Source organism: Bufo bufo, chromosome 8 (genome assembly GCF_905171765.1).
Source record: "Bufo bufo chromosome 8, aBufBuf1.1, whole genome shotgun sequence".
Lineage (NCBI taxonomy): Eukaryota > Metazoa > Chordata > Amphibia > Anura > Bufonidae > Bufo > Bufo bufo.
The window spans coordinates 129,585,649-129,610,008 of NC_053396.1; the positions used below are offsets into that span (position 1 = coordinate 129,585,649).

General features: G+C 42.4%; 1 protein-coding gene across 2 annotated transcripts in view; it reads right to left on the reverse strand.

Annotated features, from left to right (window-relative positions):
- The window catches only part of DCX (doublecortin), a 141,451-nt gene that overhangs the window by 99,272 nt on the left and 17,819 nt on the right, over positions 1-24,360 (reverse strand). For both annotated transcript variants that reach the window (XM_040404883.1, XM_040404881.1), the window contains exon 3: positions 11,103-11,443. In XM_040404883.1, the coding sequence (XP_040260817.1) occupies positions 11,103-11,443 (341 nt within the window). The remainder of the gene's footprint in view (positions 1-11,102; positions 11,444-24,360) is intronic.

Genomic DNA, 24,360 nt, shown 5'->3' on the forward strand with positions numbered 1-24,360 from the left:
CTCAGACATTGAGGGTCTATCAACAAATCCATAAATATCTGATTGGTACCATTCCCACCTCTTAGACCTGCACGCATATTGAGAATGGGTTTCTGAAGTTTTATGTACACTGAGACCTCTCCAAAAAACAACCTCTTTTAGGTAACCGTGGATCTTAAAAGACAGCTTTTCAATGCAATTTTAGGTGGTCACTGTATTACTTTTAAAGGGATTTTCCAGGAATGACCCATTGATGATCACAGCACTCCTGCCCATCAGCTGTGACAGCGGAACCAGGTACAGGATCTACACCGCATACACTGTGCATCATCAAGTCAGAAATCTATATTCTTAACAGAGGTGCACTTATGCATTCTTAGACCTCATGTTTATGGGCATATTGGAGCTCCAAACAACCTCCTAGTTGTACAGAGCCCGGATACCGCACTCCCCCGGTCCTCTATTCTCCCCTAGAAGCATTGCTTAAAGTGGATCTAAACGCTCAAAGAAATTTTTTTGAAAGTGTTAGAACCACCTTAAAAATATTTTTTCTAATATACTTCATTTATTTATTTTCTAATTTAACCACCAAAAGAGCGTCCTGAAGTTCTGGCCTCCTGAAGCACCATTTTCTACAGCACATACGAATCCATACACCACAGCCATGTATATGGTGTACGGATACTGGACTGCTGTCCCGACTGGAGTACATCCCCCTGCTCCTGCCTGTACCCTGCACCCATGTTCTATGCAGCGGTTCCAGCGGAGCACAGCGAGGACAGGCAGGAGCTCTGTGAACAACAACTAATGAGATTTGTTTTACAGCAGGTCCCTAAGTATAGGAAAACAACCTATTGACAGTGTTGTGGACATGCTTTGTGGCAGAGCGGAGGGAGAGAAGGTGCTGAACTGTCACTCTCACCTATTCTAAGTGGTGTTATCAGCCTCCAACCTTATCTTTCACTGTAATCCTGCCTGTAATGATAATGAGATGACTGCTAAGGCGTGATATCAGTCAGATATGAGGTTCAAGGATCAGAGTGAACACTGCTGATCCTGCCTGTCCTCTCTGTGCTCTTCTGGAACCAGCACTATCCAGCACTGATATTCTAGGGCAGATCTTTCAGCAGAAGGTACAGGCAGGAGCCTTCAGGAAAATACTCAGTGCCTGTACACCTCCCACATGGCTGCGCTGTACGGATTCTCCATGTGCTGCAGTGAATGGAGCGTCAGGAGGCATCAACTTCAGGGGCCTCTTTTGATAGCAAAATTGGAAAATAAATAAATGAAGTATATTAGAAAAATTATTTTTTAGGGTATTTCTAACACTTTCAAAAAATGTTTGTTGAATGCTTAGGTCCACTTCACCGTCCCCTAGACGGATTGCTCTACATGACATTTTCAGACGGATGTTCAGTATCCATATGCGTTGAGATCTCGTGCTCTTTCTGTGCTCCACATTTCATCTCCCCCACTCGGCAGATGAACAGACAGAATTAATGGGCTTGTCTAGCCAGAGTGTCGGTGCAGCTTTTGGCTTTGGGGAGTCTTATTGAAAACAATTAACGTCCATTGATTTCAAAGGGTGTCTTCTGCTGCCTCATTTATAAAAGCACTGACAGCGGTTTCCAGGTCAACAACAGCTGTTGGGGGCTGTCTGAATCAGAAGGTTATATAAAAGGAGTATACTTCCCCTTTAAGAACACATGTCCTTTTAAGAGGCTTGGATGTGTGGCGAGCCTATTGTCTGATATATAGAAGTATTTTTTGCTAAGGAACTAATTAATGTATGTGTGTCTAATTTACATTGTAATCCATGAGTCTGCAGCAGTTGATAAAGTTCAAGATATGGGCAAGGAGGCTTAATGTAAAGATTATTCTTGGCGTTCCGTCAATTCAGCTATTTTTGAAAGGCTCGCTATATTAATCTTTTCAAATGATTTCACGGATCTCAGCGCTCCAGCGCTATATGTCAGTATCCTTAATTTTACCAGCTGCCAGAGACTTCCACACTTAGAGATGTCCTGGCAATTTCTTAGGTCAGGATTTAGCGTGAGACGTGATTCAGGAGCTTCACTGATAATTAAAGAGTATCGGTACTCTGTAGAGTATTTTATCTGGTGTACGCTTACATGACTATGAAGGCAGCCATCGTTCCTGAAGTGTGAACAACAACTAATGAGATTTGTTTTTCGGCAGGTCCCTCAGTATAGGAAAACAACCTATTGAGAGTGTTGTGGACATGCTTTGTGAGAGAGAGGAGGGAGAGAAGGTGCTGAACGGTCACTCTCACCTATTCTAAGGGGTGTTATCAGCCTCCAACCTTATCAGAGAGGTGTTATCTTTCACTGTAATCCTGCCTGCAATGATAATGAGATGACTGCTAAGGTGTGATCTCTACAAAACAAGTGTCAGTCTGATGTGAGGTTCAAGGGTCAGTGTGAAAACTGAAAGATCTTAGGATTTTATGAAATTTTGGTTTAAACAATACATTGTCTGATGATAGATACCCTTTAAACTCTAGATCGTCCATTGGTGAATCTCAATAAATACGTTAAAGGAACTGGTTACAAAGGAAAATTCCAATATACTGTTATTTATCGAAATGACGCCCTTTTAAAGCAGGTGTATTCTGATAAGGTAGGAATAATTATTCAACTTCCTTGACATCCCATCAGTTCATTACAGAATATCAGAAAACTGCTTGTAGACAGGAAAACCAAGTGATCTGATGCTTTACTAGATTGGTCCTGCCAGTGATAAAGTGTTTTTTTTTTTATAAAAGCAAGAGTATGGCTGCACAAGGCAGAATTTCCGCAGCAAAAGCTGCAATGAATCTGTGGCAAAATACTCAGGGCTGCAGAGGGTGAAATCTGTGCTGGAAATCCACAGCATACATTGACATGCTGCAGATTTTTTATGCAATGTGTATGAGATTTGTTTTTCACTTTTCTGCTGCTGTAAAACACTGCTGACTTGCTGCGCGTAAATCCACTGTGGCAAAACCTTAGTGTATGGTTCAGTGTGGAGTAGGGAATTGCCTAAAAGTAGGGAATTGCCATTTAGCATTTTCCTAATATATTTCTGTAGTTTCAACCTCTCAATACTGATATTCGTGAAGAAGATCCAGATGGTAGGGAGTCTTGAGGGCAGACATGCACAACTTTTCTGGTCTGAGTGCCACATTGTCAGATTTAACCTTTCCCCAAGTCCACATTTGTAGCATATGGAAAGTATATACTATAAATGTCTGTGTTCCAATTCCAGGACTCCCACCTATTGGAGGAGATATGGGGGTCCCCTTCTTCCCTGGTCAGCACCTCAGAGAGGAGTAGATCATGCATGCGTCTTTCTCCATTGTAGAGTATTGGGGCTGTGGTAACAGCCTAGCATTCAACAACTTCTGTAAATTACCAAGCAGAGACCCTCATGCATAGACAGCCACCTCTGTCCCACCTTTTTGGAGTGCCAAATGGGGGTAATGGGATCCCATTCTTCTAATATTTGGGAAACCCACAGATAGCTACACAGTGCACAATTAGTACTTGCCTGTTCCTGTTCCTGAGCTGTGTACCACTCTTCTTCTCTCTGACATGAAAACTACATGTGAGCCTGCCGAACAAAGACAAGCATTTCTGTGTCCACAGGGTTGAAGACACAAATTTGCACATGGCGTGACAATGTGTGAAATCAGTAAGTGATAATACCCCTAGCCCCAGTAAATAAGGCTCACCAGCTCCATACATGATAGAAGGCGAATCACTGGGAAGGTACTTCACCAAGTCAATCCAAGCTCCCGATTCAGTGGCCCATCCCTCCCACTAATTCTTCTGATAACGGATACCAGAACAAAGATTCCAAGTAGAAAATATAAAAAGGGGATTACGGGGATCTACTGGCAGGAAAATAATTAAAAGTGAGTAAAAAGCATAAAAGTCAAAGTGTTTCGAAGGGGATCCCCCTTTTTCATCAGACATAGTACTGAAGAAGAAGGGAAACCAACTTTGAAAGACATTGCCTTTTATGCTTTTTACTCACTTTAAACTCTTTTTCTGCAGGTAGTGCCTGTAATTTTATTTTTATTTTTTCTACTAAGATTCTTAATTCTGGTCTTCGTTATCGGAAGATTCAGCATAAGGGTATGGCCGCTGAAGCAGGAGCTTGGATCGACTTGGATTTTCTACTAAGAAATGAATCAGAGGGATAAAGAACGACAGAATGACATACAGCCTCATTCAGATGAATGGAACTAATTCTGCAACACAATCTGCCACCTATGAAGACATCCTAATGTTGCCTATAGGGGGCACTGCATAGTTCTACTTTAGAAGGAAAAAAGTGTCTATTTTGCAAGTAGGCAATAACAAATGTCTATACAAAGAATGAATATTTACATTGGTTTTCATCCAAGGAATTCAATGTGCTGTATTTTTCAGACTATAAGATGCACTTTTCCCCAAAAAAATTGAGGAAAAGAGCAGTGTATCTTATAGTCTGAATGCTAATGACTGCTTCCATTATGGAATCTGGTCATTAGCATGCGGGAGGCATGGGGAAGTGAGGGCAGCGCTGCGCTGGCTGTACTCTTCTTTCCTGGTCTTGCGGGTCCCGCTGTGTCCTGACCGTGCACAGCGGGACCTGGAAGAAGTGATGGAGCCGTGTGTCTTGGACCTGCAGCGCTATCTGGAGCAAGCGAGGTAAGCTTATATTTTTTTTGTAATGTCTGATCTGAGGTTAGAGGAGGGTCCGATCTGAGGCTGATGGGGGCTGGGGGTTCAATCTGAGGCTGATTGGGTGTGATCTGAGTCTGATAGGGGCTGAGGGGGTTGATGGGGCTGATTTGAGGCTAATGGAGGCTGGGGGGGTCTGATAGGGGTCTGAAATGAGGCTGATGGAGGTTGAGGAGGTCTGATGGAGCTTGGGGGTCTGATTTTGGGGGCTGATCTGAGGTCTGATGAAGAATGGGGTCTGATTTGGGGGTCTAATGAGGGTCTGATCTGAGGTCTGATGAAAAATGGGGATCTGATTTGGGGGTCTGATGGAAAATATTTGTTTTCTTATTTTCCTCCTCCAAATCCTAGGTGCGTCATATAGGCTGAAAAATAAAGTAAGTTCTATGTTCTGTCTACGGCAGGTAAAATAAGGCAGAGATGCCTGTTGTCTTTTAATAAAATATTAAAAACATATTTTGTGATTACCTATACTGGGTAATTTCAGGATTTGGCTTAGTGTTACAGCATACAATATTCTTTATAGGAAGACTATTTTGCCATTAGAGGTCCTGGATTCACAATGCTTACCCAAGTTACCCAATACCAAAGCCTTATATACATTTTATAATAGGTCTTATGATTCGGCAGCATAGCCCTTTCTTCAATTTTCAAGATAAATTATGTATCAAGTAAGTTAAAAGGGTTTTCTGAATCTTCTGTATAGATCAGGGGTCTCCAAACTTTTCAACAGGAGGGCCACATTGAAGATTTTACAAGTATTCGGGGGCCGGAAAAAAAAATCAGTTATGTATTAAATTAAATGTATATATTTTACATGGATCGTTTTTGTAATCAGCATGATATGACTGAGAACAAAAGAGAAAAAACTTTAGCAAAACAACGCAAAGACACCCGTGTCCCTATCAGCGGTGTCCCCATCAGCACAAAAATGTCCCCATCAGCACAGCAATGTCCCCATCAGCACAGCAATGTCCCCATCAGCACAGCAATGTCCCCATCAGCACAGCAATGTCCCCATCAGCACAGCAATGTCCCCATCAGCACAGCAATGTCCCCATCAGCACAGCAATGTCCCCATCAGCACAGCAATGTCCCCATCAGCACAGCAATGTCCCCATCAGCACAGCAATGTCCCCATCAGCACAGCAATGTCCCCATCAGCACAGCAATGTCAGCATCAGCACAGCAATGTCAGCATCAGCACAGCAATGTCAGCATCAGCACAACAATGTCCCCATCAGCACAGCAATGTCCCCATCAGCACAGCAATGTCAGCATCAGCACAGCAATGTCAGCATCAGCACAGCAATGTCCCCATCAGCACAGCAATGTCCCCATCAGCACAGCAATGTCCCCATCAGCACAGCAATGTCCCCATCAGCACAGCAATGTCAGCATCAGCACAGCAATGTCAGCATCAGCACAGCAATGTCCCCATCAGCCGTGTCACCCTTAAGCACAGCAATGTCCCCATCAACGATGTCCCCATCAGAACAGCAATGTCCCCATCAGCGGAGTCCCCATTAGCAGCTGATAGGGGCCACCACTGATGGGGACACTGCTGTTGGGGACGCGGCTGATGGGGACACCATTGATGGGGACACCCGTGTCCCTATCAGCGGTGTCCCCATCAGAACAGCAATGGCCAAATCAGAACAGCAATGTCCCCATCAGAAAAGCAATATATTACCATAAAAAAAAAAATATTCCCATCAGAAAAACAATATTCCCATCATGGGGACACCCACTGATGGGGACGCTGCTGTTGGGGACATTGCTGTGCTGATGGGGACACCACTGATGGGGACGCTGCTGTTGGGGACATTGCTGTGCTGATGGGGACACCACTGATGGGGACGCTGCTGTTGGGGACATTGCTGTGCTGATGGGGACACCACTGATGGGGACACCATTGATGGGGACACCCGTGTCCCTATCAGCGTTGTCCCCATCAGCACAGCAATGTCCCCATCAGCGGTGTCCCCATCAGCACAGCAATGTCCCCATCAGCGGTGTCCCCATCAGCACAGCAATGTCCCCATCAGAACAGCAATGTCAGCAAACTCAGAATACATTTTATTTTGCCCCCTCTCACTCAGAATACATTTTATTTTGCCCCCTCTCACTCAGAATACATTTTATTTTGCCCCCTCTCACTCACAATACATTTTATTTTGCCCCCTCTCACTCACAATACATTTTATTTTGCCCCCTCTCACTCAGAATACATTTTATTTTGCCCCCTCTCACTCAGAATACATTTTATTTTGCCCCCTCTCACTCACAATACATTTTATTTTGCCCCCTCTCACTCACAATACATTTTATTTTGCCCCCTCTCACTCAGAATATATTTTTATTTTGCCCCCTCTCACTCAGAATATATACAATGTGAGAGGGGGCAAAATAAGATATATACAATTTTGCTCCACAGGTGGGGAAAGTGGAATATCGATAAAGAGGGGAAAATGGAATATATACAGAGGGGGCAAAATGGATATAAATAGAGGGGCCCTGTATATATCCATTTTGCCCCCTCTGTATATATTCCATAATCATTTATCCCCTGTGTGTATATATTGCATTTTTGCCCCCTCTGTTATCTGTTTAATTTTTTTTCCATTTTTTTTGCCTTTTTTTCTTATTGAAATATATTTTTGTTCCCCATTGGTCCCCTGTGGAGGATTTCTTGCCTGACATTTAGTTCCATGCCAGGTGCCCCCCTGTGAGTTATAGCCAGGCAGTGGTGGTGTGCACATTTAAAAAAAAAATACTTACCTCGTCAGACTGCTCCGCTCCCGCCTTCTTGCTCTTGCTTGCAGCCCACAATCCTGTCTTCCAGCGTGCGTTGTGTGATCCCGCGAGACCTGGCTGGCGCGATATCACAGCGCCACCAGGCCTGAATGGGTGGAGGCGGAGCCCGAATGGATGGAGGCAGGGCTGGGGTTGGTGGGGCGGCGCAACTACTCACAGAGGCCGGGGGCCCAAGCGACCAGCCATTTACATAAAAATGTTAAAATTACTTGCGATGGGGCGACGGAGCTGCGGGCCCCCCCCACCGCCGGGCCCGGTCGCGGTCGCATCCTCTGCGACCGCGATCGTTACGCCCCTGGGCGGTTGTGCGGATTTGGTTCCTGCAACCTGCCAGCTGCGGGCGGGCCGGATCGAACGCACAATCGGGCCGGATGTGGCCCGCGGGCCGGGGTTTGGAGACCCCTGGTATAGATCATCAGTATCTTTAAAGGGGTTGTCCAAGTTATATTTATTGATGACCTATCCTCAGGATAGGTCATCAATATCAGATCGGCTGGGGTCCGACACACGGCACCCCCGCCGATCAAACAGCTGATCGGCGGGGGTGCCGGGTGTCGGACCCCAGCCGATCTGATATTGATGACCTATCCTGAGGATAGGTCATCAATAAATATAACTTGGACAACCCCTTTAATGGAAATGAATTATCAGAAAATGACCAACTGTTTTAATCAAATTTTTGTGTTAAGCATATTATTTTTTTTATACATTTTCAGCATTTGTGTTTCTATTTTCCATGTTACTATCTATATTGAAGTCTTTATGCTTTTATTGAGCCTCATGGTGGGTTGACACTTCCTGTTCTGTGGAGTTCACTTCTCAGCGGCCATCTCTTTCAGGTTGGTTTCCCACTAGTGTTGTTCTGGCAGGGAACAGCCTGCTGGGTCTGCCTGGATCCGACACTGCCACAGGACACTGCATTCCCATCCCCAACTATAATGGGGACCAGTGGAGACCCTGTTGCAACCCGGCAAACATGGCAAGAATTGGCCGGACAAAAACTGCTGCGTTCCCGTCCGAAAACCAGACAGGAATGCAGTGTCTTCTGGAAATGTCAGATCAAGAAAAACCCAGCAGGCTGTTCCTTGACATAAAAGCCTGAAGGATCTCACAAGGATAGTGTGAAACTAGCCTTATACAGCTAGAGGCAGATACAGGTTCACACCATTGACAATAGATGGTCATACGTAGCTCATCACCTAGCTTTACATAGCTTCACCAGCAAACTCTATACAGGTCACAGAGCATGCGCACTACCCTCAACCACAAACGTCCCAGTCATCTCTAGACACCAGGATCTTTTCTGAACTGCTGTTACCAAGATGGCCAACCCCATTATCATGTAAACAAAATAAGGCCAACTTCACACTTCAGGTTTTTGGTCAGTTATTTCCATCAGTTAAAACCAGTAGTGAAACCTACTCAGGGATTAGGTGTAATGTAAAGATTTGCACCTATTTGTGTTTTGACCCGCACCTGGATTTGGCTCACAATAATGGATCGAAATAACTGACCAAGTAACTGAAGTGGGAACTCAGCCTAAGCTGGTAAGATTCCAACAAATATAGAAAACCGCTCAGGCAGCATTGAAGACATTTAAAATAAATAATCTTGGAAATGGCGGGGGAAAAAAGGGGTGAGTATAATATTTTGTTGTTATTTTACCACATTTACCGCTGCTGCAGTTTTTTTTATTTAACTTTAAGGTGTACAACTGCGTACCTTCTCATGTCTGAAGTGACTTCATACTGTCATCCCATCACTTCTCCATTCAGGGTTTGACTGGCCCACCAGAGTACCAAAGGTTCCTCCGGGGGGCCCAAGCTCTGACTCCTAATAAAAAAGGGCCCCTAAAGTCTAGGATCAGACAAGTGCATCTCGAGCTACTATTGTATTAAGATCAGAAGTAGACATAACATATGTGCAGACTGTGCAGATGCACAGGTGCTTACGAGGAAAAGGGGTCAACAACCTTCTTTTCAAAAAAGTATCAGTGCATCCTAATGCCTACCTCATGTATGTAAAGAACTGTTTAACTATTGTCATAGAGGTTAACATTATACTAGCTGTTATGAAAAGGAGCCCACATAGTTTTGTTGCACTCTTGTATGAAAGGCTGTTGCAGACCATGAGGGTGGGCCCTCAGGATCATTTCCTCTGGTGGGCCCAAGGAACTTCAATTCGATGCTGGTTCCATTATATAATCCTCAGTAGCTCAGACTTTCCTGTTATGTTGAATAGCTACCCATTTTGGATTCTAAGAGCTATATATAGAGTATAAACCCATGAAGCTTTACGAAAGTTGATCTGCATTGTAGAAAACCCTCCATGTATTGTCTGGTTTAGTAATAGTCTTTAATACTTTCAATATGCTTTCCATTCATTCTTCAGCTCAGAGAACAAAAGAACAATTCATAATTGTCTTAGCAGGAGAAGCAAATGTTATATTTTCAGAAAAGTACAGTTATGTTGGCTGCCAGGATAGAAAATCCAAATGTATTGTTGAATGTTCTAATTAATATGCACCCTGGGTTCCTCCCATGACTATATATTAGGGGACACATTTCCTTTGTTCCGAAAGCGGCTTAAATCTTTATTGTAATGGCTGGCTACACTTTATTAGGACCTGGTGGTGCGCGAAGATATAAAAATGAAGTGAGAGAAGGTTTACCTTGATTTATGAGGTTACACCGTTGACCTCGGTAAAAAAAAAAAATACATTACACATAACCTCCTTGTCTGCTCTCCTATTACAATACATCTGCCAGAGAACATACAACTCATGTCACTTGACATGCACTGCTATTAACTCTGTTGCAATAAAACTAATAGTCCAATCTTTTTACTATTTTACTATCATTTTATGCCATCCAATTATTGATTAAAGTTCATAAATAATTTGTTACAAACATAACAGGAATCATGAAAAAGACCACAATAAAACACAAATTGCTTCCCATCATTAATTTTTCATCTTGATAAAAGTCTGATGAGCCAAATGAGTATATACTGTAGTACAGAATATTAAAGAGGTTTTCTTTGATTTTCAAATTGATGGCCTAACCCAGGAGTCATGTCCCCACCGATCAGCTGTATGATGAGACCACAGAACTCTTTGAGCATATAGGCCTCTTCCTAGGCCATGTGACATTTATTTTACTCCCTTATCTAGCTCTGACATATTCCCCAGTTCCATCACATTCATTAATCACATGGCCTAGACGCAGCTAAGTCCCATGGACGACACCATTCTTGGTAAGGTGTGAGGTGGCTGCGGTGCTCACTGAAGAGCTGTGGCTTTCTCAGCTGATCGCCGGGGTTGCCAGGATTCGGACCCCTGCCGATCTCATATTGATGAACTATCCTGAGTATAGACCATAGTTACATAGTTACTACGGTTGAAAAAATACATAAGTTCATCAAGTTCAATCAAGATATAGGTGGCGATGTGAATATGAAAATCCCAGAAAACCCCTTTAAGATGATCGAACGTTGAAGATATGGTGTTATTGGGAACTACCTAGATGAAGGAAGTAATCAAAAAATATGTCAATAACTGTCAAAATCTCCCCCTACCTGTTTTCCATCCAAGGTGTACAGCTTTTTGACCACTCCAGTCTCCAGTTTAATGGCATCAGTGATATCGGTGAGGACTTGTTCAAAGGAATGAGCCGTCTTCTTGTTGAGCAGGACACGTACAGCCTTACGAGGCTTTACTCCACTACGAATGATAGTTACCAACTTGGGGCGGACAAAGTCCTTGTTCTCCCTGGACTGGGAGTTGTTACAGCTACCCAGGGACTGTGGGCTCTTTTGAGTGGCGGACGTCTTCACATTCACTGACCAGTTTGGATTGACATTCTTTGTGTATTCTAATTTCTTGAAAAAGTTGTCAGATGAGCAAACATAGCTTCCTCCTAAAAGGTATGATACAAAAGTAGAAATTTAATAACATAAAAAAGTTCACTTTATTTTCAACATGTAGTGGTAGTAGTTCTCTTGTTTTAAAGAGAAATTTCAATTTGGGGCCCACTACACAAATAAAGAAAGTAAACATAAAGTGCCCCTTATACCCCTCCATCCACCAATTCCTATCCTAGTGTGTGGAACGACTGAGGTTTATTCAAGTAAGGGTGCATTCACACGACTGTATGTATTTTACGGTCTGCATAACGTGGATCTGCAAAAAATACAGATGGCGTTCGCGTGACATGCGTGTTGCATCCATTTATTTTGCAGATCCAGTGTAACTACCGTATGTCTATCCATGTCCACAAAATGGATAAGAATAGGACATGTTCTATCTTTTTTGCAGGTCGTGTGAAAAGAGTTCACACTTCAGTTATTTGGTCAGTTATTTCCATCAGTTATTGTGAGCCAAAACCAATAGTGAAGCCTACACGGAGATCAGGTGTAATGATTTGATTTGCACCTATTCTGTGTTTTTGATCGGACCTGGTTTTGGCTCCCAATAACTGAAATAACTGATCAAATAACTGAAGTGTGAACTCGGCCTAATTAAAGTAGGGCCTATAGTTTGGGCTGGCCATTTTCGAATCCAAATAAAAATGTTTTGTCCCTTGCCCTTGTGTTAATATTTTCCGGCCTTTGGTAACTTTTGGTAAAAAGGAAAAATACCTAAAAGTAAAACATACTTGATTTTTGGAAATATACAGTATACTGTATACTGTATCTTGAGTAGAAATAGCCCAGCAATGTGGTTACACAGACTATTGGCTATATGGTGGAAGGAGCATAAACAAAAAAAGTTCATGCTCAAGTATGGAAGTATATGATCTTTGTGAGCTCATAATACACAACCGAGCCATTGCGACCTAAAAACATATAAACTATGTTAAAAGCAAACATATTGCAAACTAGTATTTAAATCCAAAATGGACACAATATAATAAAAGTTATTAACATCTCTAGTGATAGACATAAAAAAACATACAAACATTAAAGCTGAGAAATGGGGATCATTCTAAATTAAAGTGGTATTATACCTACTATAAATGGAAAAATGGAAGCTCTTTGCCCACATTTTGATCAAACTTGTGTTGGGCCCATCTACCAGGCGTCAAAGTGGCTTCCGCAGACAGGTCCCTAACACTAATATACCGCCTCTCTTAGACTTACTAAGTCTACATTTTCAGGGCAGTGTAGGAACCAGCTACATTTGTACTCTGCTCAGAACCCCCTGGCAGATTGGCGTTGCTCAGTCTAAAAGAGGCACTACCCTCAATATATACTACACGAAAATTTTGACTGGCACATTCATAGTCACAGGTGCATATCAATAAAGCAAACATGGTTGATAAAAAAATAAAAAAAAAAGTAGATGACCCGACAAAGTTTGATCAAAATGTGCACAAAGAGCTTAAATTTTTCCATTTATAGTAGGTATACCACTTTAATTTAGAATGATCCCCATTTCTCAGCTTTAATGTTTGTATGTGTAAAGTTGTGCAGACATTTTTTTTATCAACCATGTTTGCTTGATGGATATGCACCTGTGACTATGAATAAGAATGTGCCAGTCTAAATTTTCGTGTAGTATATATTGAGGGCAGCGCCTCTTTTAGAGTAAGCAACACCCATCTGCCTGGGGCTTCTGAGCAGAGTACAAATGTAGCTGGTTCCTACACTGCCCTGAAAATGTAGGCTTATATAAAGGCAAAGAGAGGTGGTATATTAGTGTTAGGGACCTGTCTGCGGAAGCCACTTTGACGCCTGGTAGTGGTAGATGGGCCCGACACAAGTTTGATCAAAGTAGGCATAATACCACTTTAATTAGAATTATCACCATTTCTCAGCTTTAATGTTTGTATGTGTAAAATTGTGCAGCCATTTTTTTTATCAACCATGTTTGCTTGATGAATATGCACCTGTGACTATGAATATGAATGTGCCAGTCTAAATTTTCGTGTAGTAGAAATAAATAAAAAAGCCAGGATGAATGAACATCAAAGATGCTTAGTATAATCCAATATATCCAGACTCAAATTTGAGTCACACCATAAAATGCCAACCTAAATGCGACATGTTAAACCCAGGAAAGTGGATCACCATCTAAGACCCAACACATATTTCAAGGTTTACTGATGCTTACAGCAAAACTCTATTTACACCTATCCACTGTCTCTAGAGGAAAGCAAGCACCAACATAGAGGGGGTACTTCACCGTAAAAGCAGTGAGACTATGATACTTTCTGCCACCCAATGGTGTGATTACTTCCTTGAAAGCCATTGTATCACAAGCTATGGATTACTAGATAACTTGAGATGGGTCATTGATTAAGGTTTGCTATTTGAAGTTAAGATATCATTTTCCTGCTATTAGGCAAATGGCAACTGCCTCATGGGAGTTTTTCTCTAATCTTAACTAACACTAGGATGATTGAGGAAAACTGTTGGTGCTCCATGCAGACCACTGAGGACAACAGAAGTCTAATGAACATTGCAGACTTAGAGTACATTCACACAACCATATTTTTTGGTCCACCACTGATCCACATGTTTTGAAGATCACACACGGAACCATTCATTTCTATTGGGCCCTAAAAAATGCGGACAGCACACATACAGGGAGTGCAGAATTATTAGGCAAATGAGTATTTTGACCACATCATCCTCTTTATGCATGTTGTCTTACTCCAAGCTGTATAGGCTCGAAAGCCTACTACCAATTAAGCATATTAGGTGATGTGCATCTCTGTAATGAGAAGGGGTGTGGTCTAATTACATCAATACCCTATATTAGGTGTGCATAATTATTTCCTTTGGCAAAATGGGTCAAAAGAAGGACTTGGCAGGCTCAGAAAAGTCAAAAATAGTGAGATATCTTGCAGAGGGATGCAGCACTCTTAAAATTGCAAAGCTTCTGAAGCGTGATCATCGAACAATCAAGCGTTTCATTCAAAATAGTCAACAGGGTCGCAAGAAGCGTGTGGAAAAACCAAGGCGCAAAATAACTGCCCATGAACTGAGAAAAGTCAAGCGTGCAGCTGCCAAGATGCCACCATATTTCAGAGCTGCAACATCACTGGAGTGCCCAAAAGCACAAGGTGTGCAATACTCAGAGACATGGCCAAGGTAAGAAAGGCTGAAAGACGACCACCACTGAACAAGACACACAAGCTGAAACGTCAAGACTGGGCCAAGAAATATCTCAAGACTGATTTTTCTAAGGTTTTATGGACTGATGAAATGAGAGTGAGTCTTGATGGGCCAGATGGATGGGCCCGTGGCTGGATTGGTAAAGGGCAGAGAGCTCCAGTCCGACTCAGACGCCAGCAAGGTGGAGGTGGAGTACTGGTTTGGGCTGGTATCATCAAAGATGAGCTTGTGGGGCCTTTTCGGGTTGAGGATGGAGTCAAGCTCAACTCCCAGTCCTACTGCCAGTTTCTGGAAGACACCTTTCTTCAAGCAGTGGTACAAGAAGAAGTCTGCATCCTTCAAGAAAAACATGATTTTCATGCAGGACAATGCTCCATCACACGCGTCCAAGTACTCCACAGCGTGGCTGGCAAGAAAGGGTATAAAAGAAGAAAATCTAATGACATGGCCTCCTTGTTCACCTGATCTGAACCCCATTGAGAACCTGTGGTCCATCATCAAATGTGAGATTTACAAGGAGGGAAAACAGTACACCTCTCTGAACAGTGTCTGGGAGGCTGTGGTTGCTGCTGCACGCAATGTTGATGGTGAACAGATCAAAACACTGACAGAATCCATGGATGGCAGGCTTTTGAGTGTCCTTGCAAAGAAAGGTGGCTATATTGGTCACTGATTTGTTTTTGTTTTGTTTTTGAATGTCAGAAATGTATATTTGTGAATGTTGAGATGTTATATTGGTTTCACTGGTAAAAATAAATAATTGAAATGGGTATATATTTGTTTTTTGTCAAGTTGCCTAATAATTATGCACAGTAACAGTCACCTGCACACACAGATATCCCCCTAAAATAGCTAAAACTAAAAACAAACTAAAAACTACTTCCAAAAATATTCAGCTTTGATATTAATGAGTTTTTTGGGTTCATTGAGAACATGGTTGTTGTTCAATAATAAAATTAATCCTCAAAAATACAATTTGCCTAATAATTCTGCACTCCCTGTATATCATCCGTGTGTTGTCCGTATATATGAGGCTGAGCTGCAAATTATAGAACATATACTATTCTTGCCTGTTTTCGATGGGGCCCACGAAAAGTGTGGAATGGACACGGACCAAATCCAGATTTTAAAGACCACAAGACAGATACGGTAGTGTGCATGCCCCCCCCCCCCCCCCCTCCCCCAAGGCCTAATTCACACTTCAATAATTTGGTCAGTGATTTCCATTAGTGATTGTGAGACAAAGCCAGGAGTGGAGCCTCCACAGAGGTAAGGAATAATAGAAAGATTTGCACCTGTCCTGTATTTTTGACCTGCACCTGGTTTTGGCTCACAATCGCGATGGAAATCACTGATCAAACACTGACCAAACATTGACTGTGTGAAAACGGCCTTACAATGCCGGTTAAGTTCTGCTGGATTTGAAATTTTCTCCAGAATGAAAGGTATCTTTAAATATACCCAGGCAGAGGGATTACTCTACACTTTGATTATATCTTACAGTTCAGCACAAATCATTTCTGTACAGAGGGTTGTAGTCAATGGAGTATATTCAGACCATGGTCTTGTTACCAGTGGGGTACCTCAGGGATCTGTTCTGGGACCCTTATTGTTTAATATCTTTATCAGCGAAATTGCAGAAGGCCTCGATGGGAAGGTGTGTCTTTTTGCTGATGACACAAAGATTTGTAACAGGGTTGATGTTCCTGGAGGGATACACCAAATGAAAAAGGATTCAGGAAAACTAGAGGAATGGTCAAAAATCTGGCAACTAAAATTTAATGTTGATAAGTGCAAGATAATGAACCTGGGGCGTAAAAACCCAAGAGCAGAATATACAATCAGTGAAACAGTCCTAACCTCAGTATCTGAGGAAAGGGATTTAGGGGTCATTATTTCAGAAGACTTAAAGGTAGGCAGACAATGTCATAGAGCAGCAGGAAATGCTAGCAGAATGCTTGGGTGTATAGGGAGAGGCATTACCAGTAGAAAGAGGGAGGTGCTCATGCCGCTCTACAGAGCACTAGTGAGACCTCATTTGGAGTATTGTGCTCAGTACTGGAGACCATATCTCCAGAAGGATATTGATACTTTGGAGAGAGTTCAGAGAAGAGCTACTAAACTAGTACATGGATTGCAGGATAAAACTTACCAGGAAAGGTTAAAGGACCTTAACATGTATAGCTTGGAAGAAAGACGAGACAGAGGGGATATGATAGAAACTTTTAAATACATAAAGGGAATCAACAAGGTAAAAGAGGAGAGAATATTTAAAAGAAGAAAAACTGCTACAAGAGGACATAGTTTTAAATTAGAGGGGCAAAGGTTTAAAAGTAATATCAGGAAGTATTACTTTACTGAGAGAGTAGTGGATGCATGGAATAGCCTTCCTGCAGAAGTGGTAGCTGCAAATACAGTGAAGGAGTTTAAGCATGCATGGGATAGGCATAAGGCCGTCCTTCATATAAGATAGGGCCAGGGGCTATTCATAGTATTCAGTATATTGGGCAGACTAGATGGGCCAAATGGTTCTTATCTGCCGACACATTCTATGTTTCTATGATTCTTTGTATGTAACATGTAACTATTTTTAATGAACATTGTATTGCTGAATTGCTGTATTCCGGTGTGATTTGGAGCCAATCCACCTTCATGGTAGTCTTAGAGCAGGGATCAGCATCTTCTGGCACCCCAGCTGTTCTAAAACTACAACTCCCAGAAGGCTCCATTCACTTCTGTGAGAGTTACAAGAGCAGCCGAGGTGTGCATGCTGAGGATTGTAGTTTCACAGCAGCTGAAGTGCCGTAGGTTGCTGACCCCTGTCTTAGGTTACTCTCACGTTTGCGGCAGAGCTCTCTGGCAGGCTGTTCTGGTAGAGAACAGCCTGCTGAAGTTCTCCCAATCTGCCATTGCTGGATACTGCCACCTGCCCGTCAAACCCCATAGAATATAGTGGAGTCTGGCAGAAACCTGGCCACTGCAAATATGCAGAGAATTGGCTTATCCAGCCGATTTTCTGCCGAATCAGCCTTAAGGTCCATTCCGCAAATTGCAAATCCACAAAACACGGACACCGGTTATGTGTGTTCCGCATTTTGCAGACCGCACATGATAGAAATGCCTATTCTTGTCCATGGTTGCGGACAAGAATAGGACATGGTCAATATTTTTTGTGGGGCTGCGGAACAGAACTATGGATGCGGATAGCACACGGTGTGCTGTGCGCATCTTTTGCAGCCCTATTGAAATGAATGGGTCCGCACCTGTTCCGCAAAATTGCGAAAAGGATGCGGACCCATTCATACAGACATGTTGAATGGACCCTTAGAGGGAGGCAGCTCCACCATGATACTGTTAGGCTCAACATGACATAAAGCATACGTTTGTCTTTCCTATCTCCAGCTCTACATGAGGCATTACTTTTGAGGCCTCTTATTGAGGAATCTTAAGAGTTTGGAAGATTAATAAGACAGATCTTTTCCCACCGTATTTTGCCAGCACATTATTTCATTGCAGAACTACATATCTTCTAAAGAGGTTTACTTCAGATCCCGTTGACATCCAAGACACAAAATAACGTCCATTTCTGAATACACAGAGACCCTCCAATGTTAAGCAGTCCATGTAAAACATATAAGGCTACCAACCAGCTATTCCAGATCTCTAATGACTAAATAATGGACGGTAAGTGGGAAGACCATGTATCCAGCAGCAAGCAACGATTGTATCAAGACAAACCTGAATCTGTTACCATAGAAACAATGCGCGTTCAATCGGCTGCTGCAAAACATGTCTGCAGCTACAAGACGGGGTTAGAGACCTTCAGTTCTGTTAACGGCATTTATTTATGTCTTGGAATATCAAGACGGAAGCGGCACATAACTGGGGCTATTACCTAACATTTTTGGAAGCACAGCAGAAACTAGGGCTTCTTATAGGATTAGCATTGCTTGCCAGTCCCTCTAAACCCATATCATACCCCATCCATTTTAATTTCTTTCAGCTCCTGGGCCTCAATGGGATTTGCAAATTAATTGGAGCGGTTTTAGCGTTGCTGAAAAAGAGCACACGCTTATCTAAACAGCCCCTTCATTCCTGCAGCCTGTATCCTATTCATGAAAGCTCCACTGCGTGACTGTCAGAAAATTCTGCCACATCCCGCCCGCTCTCATTTATAAATATATATGCTAAAAAATTCTGTTTTATACCTTCCTGCCAGCAGAACTCGCAGCACTTCCCGCTTTAATTTATTCCCCTTTTCAGACCTATCACTAGATTGTGGGCTAGGATTTATTTGTAATTTTAATTGGAAATCATTATTAGACAACGCAGCTAATTACTCAAAGATCAACACAGAATATTTAGATTGTGCCCCTCTTCTATAATGTATGCCGGATTTCCTCATTTCAGTCCATGCCATGATCGATATAAGAAGAGACATTTAAGAAAAAGTTCAATAATTCGTTTTTGATGCATTTTGACATTGACAATACAGCGGGGGAGATTTATCAAAACTGGTGTAAAGGAAAACTAACTTAGTCGTCCATAGCAACCAATCAGATTCTATAATTTTTCAAAGCAGCTCCCAAAAAGGTGGATTCTGCTATGGGTAACTAATGGCGGGTTTGCATTCGCGCTATGGAATTGAGTTATTGGGTTTCCATAATAGCAGAATTATAACAGAATATAACAGAATTTTAGGATGGAATGCAAAACGGAAGCATTTAAGAGGCATTCCATTTTGCTCTGTCCTAATACATGTCTAAGGGGACAAATAACGGTTCTGTTTGGTTCCTTTTTACGTGGCAGAAGAAATTTGTCCTGTCTGCATTTTTATAGGGGTTGTCGGAAATCAATGGCTGCAAATGTTAGTCCCCTCTGTCTGTAAACCCTAAAGCTTTGATGTAGGGGAATTTTGACATGAGGACCCTCTTTGTCAAAGCCTTGTCTATTCCACTGGACATTTTTGGCATTTTAAGCTCCAAGTTTTGCAAAGTCTAGCACCAGTGGTCTGTCTTTTTGAGGAGGAGTGGTGATCCTGGAAGGCAGAGCCTCTTTATTCAGGAAGTAATGGCATATCTTATCCTACCATCACTTTTAGGGTGGTTTCACATAAAAATGAAGGTTTTTTTTTTGGGGGGGGGGGCTGGGGGGCGATCACTTTTGATAGAGTCAAGGCCAGGAGTAAATTCAAAATGAATGAGAAATATAAAGGCAGGACTTCTGTTGGATTGTCCTGGTTTTGGCAAAAAAAAACAAAAAAACGGTGCGTGTCAAACCACCCATACTGTGGAAAAAACCCTTTAATCTAGCAAACCAGTGCAAACTATGCTTTACTTAACATAGATGTAAGGTTAAACAGATTGTCCAGTTCCTGCCTTACTAATATAAACTCTGATCCATGAAATGACATTGGAAAACATTGTCATGGAAAAGCTCTGCCACCTGCCATTACAATGCAAAATCTGCCTCTTTTTTACGAGATGGAGTAGGCTTTCAGGCAGAAGGAAGCTGATCTGCCAAGTCAGCAGAGAAAAGGACAGATGGGCCAAAGGTAATGACAGCACAGAAGACGCAGTGAAACTAATGACTGATTATATGCTTTTTATTCTTATATGGACATGAAAGAAATGTTCTAGTGTTGCACAGCTGATTTACTGCACTGGCACACAAGCATAAAACTTACTTGAAAATTATTTTGCTTATTTGTAATCTGCTGTAATAGGTTATTGTGTATCACATACTGTTCTTAAGGCATTCATGCTTTTTGACACAGTTTTTAAAGGCAAATCAAGAGTGGGTCATAAAAGAAGAGAAAGTATTAAGGACTGGTACTACTCTTTTTTTAAGGCCTCATGCACACGACTGTTGTGTGCATCCACGTCCGTGGTTCAGTTTTTTTTCGCGGATCCATTGACTTTCAATGGGTCCGTGGAAAAATCGGAAAATGCACCGTTTGGCAGCCGCATCCGTGATCCGTGTTTCCTGGCCGTGACCTGTCCTATTTTTTTCACGGTCAACGGTTCACGGACCCATTCAAGTCAATGGGTCCGTGAAAAATCACGGATGCACACAAGATTGTCATCCGCGTCCGTGATCCGTGTCCGTTTTTTCCTATCATTTCTAAAGGCAAACTTGACTTAGATTTTTTTTTTCATTTTTCATGTCCGTGGATCCTCCAAAAATCAAGGAAGACCCACGGAAGAAAAAACAGACACCGAGCACGGAACAACGGAAACCGTTTTTGCGGACCGCAAAAAAAAACGTCCGTGTGCATGAGGCCTAATCCTGATTTTGGCTTCAAAAACTGCATAAAAAAACCCTGAAAGTGTGGCTGTACCTTTAAAGGGGTTATCCGATATCTAAAATATCCCCCCATTGCTCAGGCCCCTTGTATACATTATACTTACCTGCTCCCCAGATCTCGTTTTGCTCCTCTGGATCCCTGCACGGCCACCGCTGCATCTCCCCGTCGCTCAGATCAAAACATCTAGCAATGGGGGAGGGGGTTCAGCCAATAGAAGGCCCCGATGGTGACCAGCCTAAAGAGGGCTCGTCCCAGTTGCGGCCTGCTATTGGCTGCTCCACCCTACCCCCACCCACTCCTGATGCAGCTCAGTGGAGGCTGAGCAAGGTTTCAGAGCGACGTGGGTGTGGGGAAGCGGGTAAGTATAATCTTTACAAGGGGCCCGGCCATTCGGGGGGATATTTTAGATATCGGATAATCCCTTTAAGGAAAGGGCCTTGATTAATGATTCCAAATAGTATAAATTAACTTTGCAAGGTTTTTGTTTTAATCTTTCCATTATTTGTTTTCCATCGGTCTGGGTTTTGGCAAAGGTTGCACCAAAACTGCCTTGTGCATACAGCCCAGAAGCAGTTGATGGGAGATGGGGTGGTCCGAGCTACAGATATTGATGATGTACCCTAAGGGAAGGCCATCAATATCAGACAGTAGTCCGAATCCCTGGACCTCCACCAATTAGCTTATTCCGGCCACCACAATTCCAGAAACCATACAGTATACGGACCGAAAGCAGAAGGCTCTGTACACTTTATAGTTTCCGGTGTACTGCAAGTGAGCTGTCTGGTTCCAGCTCCATACATTGTATATTTTCCGATGCTGGCAAATATACCTGATTAGGGATGTCAGACCCCCACCAATATGATATTGATGACCTATCCTGAGGATAAGTCATCAATATCTGTAACCCAGACAACCGCTTTAATATTACTCTCATACTTAGATCCTAGTCATCATAGCAAGAGAAATGTTTCCTAAAAGATCACTTTTCTTCTCCTAAGTATTTTAGGAAACATCCATCATCAATTGTATTAATGTAGTTCTTGTTATAGTATGCCATAATACATTTTTCATTTATGTTATACTTCTGGACAGCCCCTTTAATATGGTCTCCCTCCCCCCCTCTTTCCATTTAACGGTGTGAGTGGTATCACTGTTCTGGGTAGACGTTCCACTAGATGTTATTGTTGAGATTTGTATTCATAACTTTTTTATTTTTCCATTTATATAGCTTTATGAGGGCTTGTTTTTTGCGGGACAAGTTGTAGTTTTTAATGGCGCCATTTTGGGGTACACATAACTTTTATTAACTATTTCTGGAAGGGAGATGGAAAAAACAGCAATACTGCTACTGCGTTTTTACGTAATAAATTTTACGGCGTTAATTTTTCGGTATAAATAGCATAATATCTTTATTCTATGGGTCAGTACGATTACAGTGATACCAAATACATATACGGTAGTTTTTTGCAATAAAACCCTTTTTTTTTTTAAAAAAAGAAAAAAAATATTTTTGCATTGCCGCTTCCCAAGACCAATAACTTTTTTATTTTTATTTTTGCGGAACGACTTGTATTTTTTATTGGTATAATTTTGGAGTAAATGGCACTTTTTGATCGCTTGTTATTCAGTTTTTTCGGTGGCAACTAAGAAGAAATTAGCAATTCTGTCTTTTTTTTATTTTTTTAATGGCGTTCACCATAGGGGATAATTTACATAATATTTATGTAGTCCGGGTAGTTACGGACGCGGCAATACCAAACATATGGGGAATATTTATTTTTTTATTTTATTTTTTGCATTGAAAAGCGTATTTTCTTTTTTATGGGATTATTTTTATTGAATAAATACATTTTTTGTTTTACTTTTACCACTTAATAGTCCCACAAGGGGACTATAACAGACAGCTTTTTTATTGCTTTTAAAATGCAATGCACTATCCCTATAGTGCATTGCATTTTAATGGCAATGCTATTCTGACATTGGCGCAGCCTGCTGGAAATTACTGAAGGCTGGTCTGGGGCCTACATCAGACCCCAGGCAGCCTTCACACAGATCAGCACCCCGCAATCGCATTTGTGGGGTGCCGATGGGAGACAGAGGGAGTCCGCTCCCTCTGTCAGCACTTTACATACGGCGGATGCCATTGCCCGTGGCATGTAAAGTGTTAAACATCCTGGATCGGCCCTCCTGCTGTTCCAGGCTGTTAGAGCAGGGCCGCAGCTCTCATGTGAGAGCCGGGTCCCCTCTCCCCGCTTAGATGGCGGCCCAGCTTAAGGCCCCTTAGTGATCATTGTAAAAACACGTATGGGTGGTCACTAAGGGGTTAAGCCACAAAATACCAGTGAAGCTGAAGTCAGACGCAACTTGCTCAGATCAGTGGGGTCAAACACCCGGCACACCCACTGATCAGCTGTTTCGTGATTGGTGTCGGACCCCACCGATTTGATATTGATGACCCATCCTGAGGATAGACTATCAGTATTTAAGTATCTAAGAAAATGGTATAAAGAATGAATGAAATCTACAGCAGGTCTCAGTTTTCAGCTTGGTGCATGGACTGCTGGAGGAGGCATTTCATTAAATGACTGCTCCAGAGGAGCAGGGCCAATCAAGGCCAGGTGTAGCTCACGTCGCTCTTGATAAATCAAGGCCTTAAAAGGGTTGCCTCATTACAGACAATGGGGGCATATCTCTAGGATATGCCCCCATTATCTTAAAGGTGTGGGTCCCAACTATATCGGGAACGAAGCCCCGCAAAGTGGTGGCTGCAGGACTCAGGTCCAGCCACTACCAATCGCTCTCCCCATAGAAGGGAATGAGAGCGTACTGCGCATGACCGGCCACCGCTCCCATTCACTTCTATGGGCTCGACGGAAATAGCCGAGCTAGAAAATTAATGGAGGGCGGGCTGCGATTGCGCGGTGTGCCCTCTACCACTTTCAGGGCTTCGTTCTCGATTAACCATATGCCCCCATTGTCTGTGATGAGACAACCCCTTTAATGTCCCATTTTGTTACCACATGCAGGCTAATGCCTCGTTCATACATTTCCACTTCCCAATACCAGAGCAAACAGATGACCAGGGCAGCTGTAGAAGAGCAGATCTTTACTTGATAGAAAAATCCTGTACAACACATTCTACTGTGAATTTCTGTATTAAAGCACACAGCCATGCCATGTCTTATGTTGTGCACCTGTTAGCAATAGGTATGGTTGATATGGCCAAGCCCAATCATTAGAAATGGTGGTCACATTCTTTTGGTCATGAGTAATTAGCTATCTGTTCTGCTGCTGCAGCATATTTAGCCCGGCTATAACCTCTTTCATCCAGATGCTTATGGAAAAAGACATATCGCAGATAGAATATTTTCCTGGGTGTGAATTGACCAGACGGGGAGTTTCCAATGA